Source organism: Acomys russatus, chromosome 2, assembly GCF_903995435.1.
Source record: "Acomys russatus chromosome 2, mAcoRus1.1, whole genome shotgun sequence".
NCBI classification, from domain to species: Eukaryota; Metazoa; Chordata; class Mammalia; order Rodentia; family Muridae; genus Acomys; species Acomys russatus.
The window spans coordinates 62,756,675-62,766,470 of NC_067138.1; the positions used below are offsets into that span (position 1 = coordinate 62,756,675).

General features: G+C 36.2%; 1 protein-coding gene across 1 annotated transcript in view; it reads left to right on the plus strand.

Moving 5' to 3' along the window:
• The window catches only part of Smc2 (structural maintenance of chromosomes 2), a 50,004-nt gene extending 41,644 nt beyond the window's left edge, over window positions 1–8,360 (plus strand). The window contains exons 23-25 of the mRNA XM_051162072.1: window positions 3,631–3,791; window positions 5,746–5,893; window positions 8,175–8,360. Coding sequence (XP_051018029.1) covers window positions 3,631–3,791; window positions 5,746–5,893; window positions 8,175–8,333 — 468 coding nt within the window. The 3' untranslated portion in view covers window positions 8,334–8,360. The remainder of the gene's footprint in view (window positions 1–3,630; window positions 3,792–5,745; window positions 5,894–8,174) is intronic.
• The last annotated feature ends 1,436 nt before the right edge of the window (window positions 8,361–9,796 follow it).

Below are 9,796 nucleotides of genomic sequence, written 5' to 3' on the forward strand. Positions count from 1 at the left end.
CTCCCTTTGTCTGGAGGACCCTTCCTAGGCCCCCACAGACTATTATAGTGCTTCACCTTTCATAAAGGTATTAGTTAACTTTTCTCATTTTTATGACAAAGGAAAGGTTATTTTGGCTCACATTTTTGGGATATATTCCATCACAGCAGGCAAGTCCTGAGGTGGGAGTAGCAGCCCGCTGATCATGTTGTCCCCACAGTCAGGAAGCAGAGAGAGAGATGTGTGTGTGTAGTGGTTTGCTCACTCTTCAATTCAGTCTGGGCCCTACCCCATAAAGGGGCAGCACCCTCATTAGTATGAAAGGCCTCTTGTAAATGCAGATGTGACCATGGTTGTCTCTGGGAATGGCAGATCCTGTCGGTTGTCAGTCAAGACCAGGTATCATAAAAGGATATGTGACATCTGTATTTCTGTGCCTAACATTTACTTAGCATAATCTTTCCTATTCATGTTGTGAAAGAGAATAGATTTTTACTTCTTTTGTGGCTGGGCAATATTCTGTTCTGTAGATGTATCAGATGTATCACATTTTCATTGTATACTTATTTATCAATAGAGGCCCTATATTGATTTCAAATTTTGACTCTTTCTGCATCTTTGATGCATTATACTTTGTCTTTTTCGGGTGGACCATTTTAACTTGAGTGAAATGGTAGGTCACTGTGGTTTTAGTTTGCATTAGTGATGTTGAAAATGTTTCCTTTTCCTTGTTGGCCTTTTGTGTGACTATTCTAAGGAAATTCTATTCAGGTTATTTACTCATTTCTATATCAGGTTTTGTTCTTAAGTTTAAGTTATGTGTCTCATCCGTATATGCTTTGTAAGAGTACAGATTTTTCCTCCCACTCTTCAGGTTTTTTTTTTTTTTCTTAACTTTTGTTCTTAGTTTTAGTTTAATGTCATATTCTAAATGTCTTTGTCTCCTCACAGTTTTTGTTTTAAGTCTTATTACAGATGATTTTAACATGCCTGCTGCTGCTCACTTTTAGTTCCTGCTTGCGTGCTCTCTCTTCCCATTTTCAGTCTTTGTATATATTTTACTGGTAAACCAAATCTCCTTTCGGCATTGGATCATTATATCTAGCCTTGTCTTTCTCCGTCACCCAGTCTGTATCTTAAAGGAATTTAACCCTTTTACCTTCAAAGGTGTTAATGATAAAGGTATACTACTTCATTCTGCTAACTATTTCCTGCTTCATAGTTCTTTTTTTTTCCCCCTTCCGCTCCTTCATCTTTGTGGTTTGTGACTTTCTGTGTTGGTAGAAATTTATCCTTATTTGTATATTATTTGTATCTGTTCTACTGTGTGTGTTGTAAACTTTGTGTTTGTTTTGTATGATTGTATGCAGTGTTCCTTGACTTATACTGTAGAAACGAAAGCAGGACAGTTTGGGTGCTGACAAATTTCCATAGTTTGTTTTACCTCAGAAAGTTTCTTTTTACAAATGGAAGCTTTGCTGGCTAGCTTTGTCATAACTGACACTTTTTATATGTCTTCATGAACTGGAATATCACTTCATATTAGCAATATAGAAATAATTTTTTTTTTATATTTTATCTGAGTACACAATAAAATGAAAGGCTTAAAGTAGATAGAGAACCTACAGAATATACACAAATTTGTAGAGACTAAATATACTGCTACTTAATCATGAACTGGTCGTTGTGAAACCTAAAGGAACTTTTTAAACCTAGAATTAAATGAGACACAACATACCAGAATGTAAGAGATAGAATGAACAGTGCTGCAATGGAAACTGACCTAACAGAACTCTGCATTTAAAAAGTCACAGAGCTATTACATGTGTAACTTACCCATGTAGCTTTGGACCGTAGAAAAATAAGAGCAACCAAATCAATGGATGGAATATCAAGGTTAAGGCACAAGTTAATGGATTAATAAGAAATTAAAATTAATAACAATCAGAGAGGAAAAGAGAGTCATTACAGCAGATACCAGTGTTATTCAGAAAATCATCGGGACCTATTTTAATAAAATATATTATACTAAATTAGAAAATTAAAAGACTAATACCTACTGTCTTAGTTACCATTCTCTTGTGAGGAAACACCATGACCAAGGCAGTTTATAAAAGGAAGTATTCTATTGGGGGCTTATATTTTGGAGAGTTCATGATCATCAGAATAGGAAGCATAGTGGCATGCAAGAAGGCATAGCTGAAAGTAGCTGAAAGCGTATTTCCTGATCTGCAGGTAGGAAGCAGAGACTTAGTGCGGCATGGGCTTTTGAAACCTCAAAGCCCACCCCAGTTATATACCTCTCCTCCAACAAGCCACATCTCCTAATCCCTCCCAGTCCGTCCCAAACAGTTCCAACTAAGGACCAAATGTATGAGTCTATGGGGGGCTGTTCTCTTCAAACTACTACACCTACCACAATTAAACCAAGATGAGATAATAAAGTATTGTTCAACAAATGTTGACTGCATTTTGTCCTTTCCTAATTCCCAAGATCACCAGTGCAACTAATGTTTGTTGAATATTTAGCATGCAGTCATCAATCCTCTTTCTTAGTGTTCAACAGTAAATTACTGTGGTAGAAGCTATACATACTAGCTTTTTTTTTTTTTTTTTTTTTTTTTTGCTTCAATAATAAAAGTTCTTTACTTAGGTCCATAAGCTGGTCTTACGCTGCATCTTTAAGTTAATTACAGAATATCTAAACAATTACTTATATCTAGAGCAATTCTGTGCCCACAGAGAATCATTGCTGAATCCCACCAGACCTTTAAAGGAACTAATAGCAGTGCTGCTCAAATTTTATAAAATCAAAAGAAATGGGATGCTGCCATACAATCTTTTCCCGTCTGTATTGGTTACATCAAGTTCTGTGAAACACACACACACACACACACACAAGAACAGAAGAAAAATTATAGGTCAATCTATTTGCATGCAGAAACTTGTAATGTGTATGAAGTTAATACTGCGTCCTAGAAGATGCCCCCAAATGGTTCTCAGCTTTAGTACAAATGAGAATTTATTTTGTAAGTAGATTGTACTCTTTCCTAATTCCCAAGGTTCTTGCAGTTCAACTGATGTTTATTGAATTTTTAGTATGCCAGTCATCATTCCTTATTTTCTCAGTTTTTAACAATAAACTAATGTGGTAGAAGCTGTTGATATTAGTATATATGCTTCTTTTGGCTGAGGTAACATGTGTTCCTTAGTTCGGTCCATGTTCAGGAATGCTGCTTGCCTTTGAGGGATTTTCTTGGTATATTTATTGTGCATTTTGTGTATCTGCCCCCAAATCTGAAGATTTCCCTAGAGAACACAACTTAAATACTAGAGGACATGGCATTTGGCTAGAGACAATGCTTCTTTCTCTGTGATATACTCATATTCGTCTTCTGAACTCAGAAGTTATTGGTCATATTCATAAGACAGATGGCTGACCAGGTGTATTTGTATGTGTACTGAGTCAGCCCATATGCCATGAATTTGGGCCTAAATCTCTGTGTAGTCACCTGTTGTGACAATTCAGACAAGCCAAACGGCTTCCTAGTCCTTTTCTTCCTGACAGTGCAGTGGGCCTGTTGAGTTGCATGCATACATACTAACAATTGGAAAACACTCTGATGCTGTAACATGATCTTTTTAATCTAGGTGAACAAAGACTTTGGCTCTATTTTTTCTACCCTTTTGCCTGGTGCCAATGCTATGCTTGCACCACCAGAAGGGCAGACGGTTTTAGATGGTCTGGAGTTCAAGGTTGCCTTAGGAAATACATGGAAAGAAAACCTAACTGAGCTAAGTGGTGGTCAGAGGTAAGTAGACCCTTTACAATTTATAATTTCTCATGCTTATTTTTAATATATTTCATCATTTCATTTACTGTGTAATTCTCTTTCAGTTTTGATTTGGTTGGCTTCCTTTGTAGAATTTTAAATGCTTAATATATGAGGTACAGATTTTGTCAAAATTTGTTTAAATTAGTAGATGGTAACAACTATAAGCAAGGATATCACTTAGTGTTGCATGGCTGTAGCTCATGCTTGGAGTGTCTGGCTAGCATATACAAGGTTCTGGATTTGAGCCCTAGCACTGGAAAGAAAAAAATAAACAGAATCTAGGAGCAACAACTTATTAAACATAGCAGTCAAATCTACTCAAGCAAACTGAGGAGCGAGGAGGAAAAACTCAAAATCAGTTTGGAGTCCTGTTGAAGCTGCCTGACATACATGAAATCAGTGTTCCAAAATGAGAGGAAAATGGGAGCAGAAGTACTTTAAGAAATAGTGACACCAGATCTCCCAGGTATGATGAGTTCTGTAAAGAGAGCAATTTGAGCTAGTGGCAGAATAAGGACAGAGACATACTGACACAGCAAGACTGGACACAAAATTACTGGAAACCCATATACATGTTCTTCAAAGGCAGCCATGGAAAACACATAGCATGGAGGGAAGAAAGATTTGAGACTTTCAACTTCTTATCCCAAACACCAGCTGGGAGTTCCGGGGCATTAGAAAGTGCCGGAAGAAATGGGTCAGCCTAGAATTCTGTGTCTAAGAGAAAAACTGAAGCCAACAAACTTTCAGAAAAAGCCAAAAGACATTGATAATTCAGAAAATTATTAGAGAAATATTGAGACTTGGGTCTTTTTTTTTTTTTTCCCATGAAACCCCTGTCATTATTTTTAGTAGAAATATAATCTATTCTATCTATATAGGTATCTATATAGACAGATATAGATGAATAGAAATATAATCTATACTGTATATACATGTGTATGTATATATATATACACATACATATGCTATATAGAGTATATGTATATATGTGTGCATATATAGTATATATGAATTTGTGTGAACATATACATAATATAAATTTTAAAGATGGTAATTAAATTGTTTCCTTAGTAAATATATATATAGCAAGTCTCTTACCTGATGCCTAGGCTCTAAATAAGCAATTGACGAAGGGATAAATCTTAATTGTTATAAAGTAACGTGCTCTAGGGCTAGAAAGATATAGGTAAGAGCTCTGGCTGTACTTAAAGAAGACCTGGGTTTAGTTGCCAGCACCCACACGGAGACTCCTAACCATCTGTAACTCCTGTTGTAGTGATTACAATGCTCTCTTCTGGCCTGTGAGGGCACTAGACACGTATGCAGTGCACAAACACATACAGGCAAAACAACCAATATATATAAATTTACAAAACAATGTTTTTAAGGGCTAGAGAGATGGCTCAGTAGTTAAGAGCACTGCTTGCTCTTTCAAAGGACCCTGGTCCAGTTCCCAGCACCCACATGGCAACTCACAACTGTCTGTAATTCCAGTACCAAGGGATCTGACATCCCCACACCAAAGCATAAAATAAAATAAAGAATTAAAAAAAATTATTTTGCCACACAGGAGAGATGGCTCTTCTGAAAGACCCGGGTTCAGTTCCCAGCACCACATGGCAGCTTACAACTGTCTATAACTCCAAGATCTGACACCCTAACACAGACATACATGCAGGCAAAACACCAATGTACATAAAAATAAATGAATTTTAAAAAAAAATTATTTTTAAAAAGGAACTTGATTTTCAGTATAGTGTAATGAGAATATTAAAATTGTCTCGTGAAAATAATTTGCTTGTGAAGAGAGCTTAGAACCTAGGATCCTTATTACTTTAATCTCATATTAAAGAGATTGCAGATTTATTTTAGTGTTTTGGTAGAATGTCTAAATGTCGTGGCTTTATTTCTATCAACCTTTTCTCAGGTCTCTAGTGGCTCTCTCACTAATATTGTCCATGCTCCTCTTCAAACCTGCTCCAATTTATATCTTGGATGAGGTGGATGCGGCCTTGGATCTTTCTCATACCCAGAATATTGGACAGATGCTGCGTACTCACTTTACACATTCTCAGGTAAGGACCACTCCATAAACTGTCTTAGGAGAAGGTAAATAGTTTTGTTTTATGAAACCAAAGCTTTATTAGTAATCATTAAGTTAGATATTTAGGGTTGGGGCTGTAGTTGAGTGCTGGAGTTCTTGCCAGCTATGTAAATTATCAAAAAAAGGGTCAGTGTCCCTTGAAGGAGAGAACCAGAGATTAACACTCTTGGTTTTATCATGATAAAGAACACAACTTAGAATTTATTTAATGATTATAACTGCTTTCTGTAGTTATTGGCCACAAGGATGCCAATCAAATATAGTGCTTAAAGAAAATACTTAAGACATTAGGAAAATGTGGCCTATACTAGGGGAACTTTTCTTTCTCCTAGCTAAAACATAGAGGAAAGTCCCTTTAGCTGTCAAGAGTTGTTGTTGTTGTTGTTGTTGTTGTTGTTGTTGTTGTTGTTGTTTTATAATTTGTATGGTTGCTATAGGATCTGTACTGTCAAATACTATTGAATAAAACTAAATGTTGTACAGTTCTGGGGTCTCCTCATTCTCCTCACCCTGGAATATATGGTTATTATGACAGATTTTTAGGTAACTACAATAAAGGGGTGCCTTATTTCTATGAAGGTACTGTCTGCACGGAGGTTGAACTGTAGAAACTTGCAGTCTTCTTTGATATTATTAAATTTAGCACATAGAAAATTATTTGACTAAATGGTTAGACCTATCTATAAAATAGGTACTGGCAGCCACAGAAGTCAGCTACTGGGAAACAAGAACCTTAAATAATGAAACACTGAAAATAAAATTAAGAAACTTCTAAGATAAAAGAACATTATTATTCATTTGGGTACATATTACAGCAACTGTTTTCAGTTGTTATTTGACAAAGTGCATTTTTTCAGTGTCATATGTTTAAAGAGAGAATAAATTATCTCCAGATAATTCTCTCTCTTTTATTAAATTAAAATATATTTATATCACTTTCTCCTTTCCCTTAACTCCACCTCCCCAACACACACCTTGCTCTCTCAAATTCATGGCCTCCTTCTTAATTGTTACAAATGCACCACAAACATATGTTCCTAAGTAAATAAAGCCTGCTCAGTCCATGTAATGTTACTTGTGTATCTGTGAGGGCTGAGCGCTTGGTATTGAGCAGCCGGCCACTGGGAGGCCCTTCCTTAGTCACCGTGCGGCCCCACGACATTTCCCTCTTTATAAAAGCATATCTACTGGTGTTGCCCTTAATTGTATCAGCCATGTCATTGAGACTTCATGGGTATAGCTTCTTGGACATTTCTAGGAGATACAGTCTCATAGCAGACTTTCTGTTTCTCTGACTCTTAGAATCTTTCTGCCCTTCCCCGATATTGCCTGACCTTTAGATGCAAGAGTTGCGTTACAGATGCACCATGAAATTACTTGTTCTCTGCATTTTGATCACTTGCTTGTTTTTTGTTTTGGGGTTTTTTTGTTTTTTGTTTTTTTGTTTTTTTTCCTTAAAATTTATCATGTATACAATGTTCTGTCAGCATGTGTGCTTGCACGTCAGAATAGGGCACCAGATCTCATTATAGATGGTCATGAGCTACCATGTGGTTGCTGGGAATTGAACTCAGGAACTTTGGAAGAGCAGACAGTGCTCTTAACCTCTGAGCCATCTCTCCAGCCCCTAGTTGTAGTTCTAAAAAAATAAGTTCCTTTGATAAGGAGTGAGAGGTAAGCTTATCTGTGAAGAGAAGGGTAAGTGTTTAGAGCCTGGAATTGTGCTATTTAGTAAAGTGGCCATTGTAGGTTCTCCTTCAAGATCCATGACCTCATTAGCCCTGTGTAGTTGGCCAAGTTTCCACTACCAGGCCTGACTTCTGTAATTAGAGACCTGTTGACAACTGCCAAGATATGTATGCTACTATTGTACCCTTAGGGTTATCATTGTCATGCTATTGCTCCCTTTTTTGGGAACTTGTGTGGAACCTTCTATTACCCTGAAAGCTAAGCCTCGGGGTAGAGGCTTTTTGGTCAGAATTAGTGATAATTTCCCCCCCACCCCCCAAGATCCTGTGTCCAAAGTTCATGGTATCCTCAGCAGTAAGGTGCTTTTCACTTCTGGGAGGTAACCAGGGCAACAGTAATAGCCTATATGTTTTAGGAGTTTCTTGTACACTCTTGAACAACAACTCAAAATGAAATTCCTCATATTCATTTGCCTCATATTAGTGTCTTAGTCTTTAACTATTAGGAGTGGGGAACATTGTTAAGATATGATTTTTTGCTTTCTTTTTTTTTCTTCCATTAAGTTCATTGTGGTGTCCCTCAAAGAAGGCATGTTCAACAATGCAAATGTTCTCTTCAAAACCAAGTTCGTGGATGGTGTTTCTACAGTAGCCAGATTTACACGGAGTCAAAATGGGAGTATTCCAAAGGAAGCAAAATCCAAGGGAAAAGGACCCAACTGAGCATGTACTAGAAGTTCAGAGTACAGACTTCTCCTCACCTTTACCTTTTTACATATGAACTTTCAAGAATTTGGAATCCATGTTGTTTATATAATAATATTAACATTATTTTCTTACTTAATTCTTTTTTTATCGCTTGTAAAAAAGCAGATTTCTCTTTTCTTATGTATGGTCCAATTATTGTAGTTGTGATTGCATATATATCATCAGTTTTTTTCTTACAAAGATCTTTTTACATATTAAGGAACCTGAGATACTTCTAGTTGGTAAATTCTGTATGCAAAAGCCAAAATTACAGAGAAACAGATTAAGTTCTAGGATAAATATAGCTGACAGTCAGCTTTTAACTAGTTTAATTTCTAAGGGCAGTATCAATAAATTTTCTCTTGCTTATAAAATCATTAAGTACAGAATATCTATGAAGCAAGTTGCTGGACCAACAAAGGGAACATGTAGCAATTATGCATGTACTGAGCTATTTACTGCCAGTCCTGTAAGGATACCATGCCAGATCCTCAGATAGGAAGTGGATTTTTTTTTTTAAAAATTCACTTTAATGATATTGGACTATCATGTTTGTGTATGTTTAATAATTGGTCTCCACAAGCTTGAATTTGGGGTTTTTGTTTTCTTTAGCTTTGAACATTTTAGTAGAAGCTTGGGAAGAAATCTAAAGGCCACAAATATTTTTCAAGATTATGTCAGAATTCTAATGTAATCAATAACCTGTTGGTAAATGTAGGACCTAGCAGATTAAATGAAGAGTATATTTTGCAAGAGTCTGGTAAACCTAAATAAATCTGCCTTTTTTTTTTTTTTTTTTTTTAACCACAATATCTCAGAAGCTCAATTGATGTAATTCTTGGTGCAAAACTTTAGAAAGCAGAAGGCGGAGCTAACATATACCCTGAGATCCTCACCTGCAGCTCTTACTGTCTCTCCATACATTTTCACTTCCACACTTCTACACTTGGAATGCTCAGAGCTCTGATGTGATTTCATCTGTTTTACATACTTTGGTCCCATGTTTCTTCCTGATTCTTATACCTTATTTCCTTGATTTTCTACTTTCTTTGATGGATCATATAGGCCCTGGGCTGGACATTTTTCAAACTTAGTTTGCCATGCGTATTTGTGATGTTATATAGTCATTAAGTATTTGTGTCCATGGACATTTTGGAAATTATTTCATATGGAGGGAAGAGATACTAAGGTGTAAATACTGACCTACAAACAGTATGGTTCACAGATAGTGGACCTACATAGTATTTTGTTTCCCAGGGTGTTATAAACTGGTGGCCTAAACAGTTGTGTTTATTCTCACTGCCACTGTCTCAGTATTCTAATTTGATCACAATGTAATCAATGCCAGCTGTTAATATCTTGGATTAGACAGTTACAAAATAGCATTGAATTGCTATTTTAACTAGCATTTTTAAAATTATTTAATAAGGTTGACAATT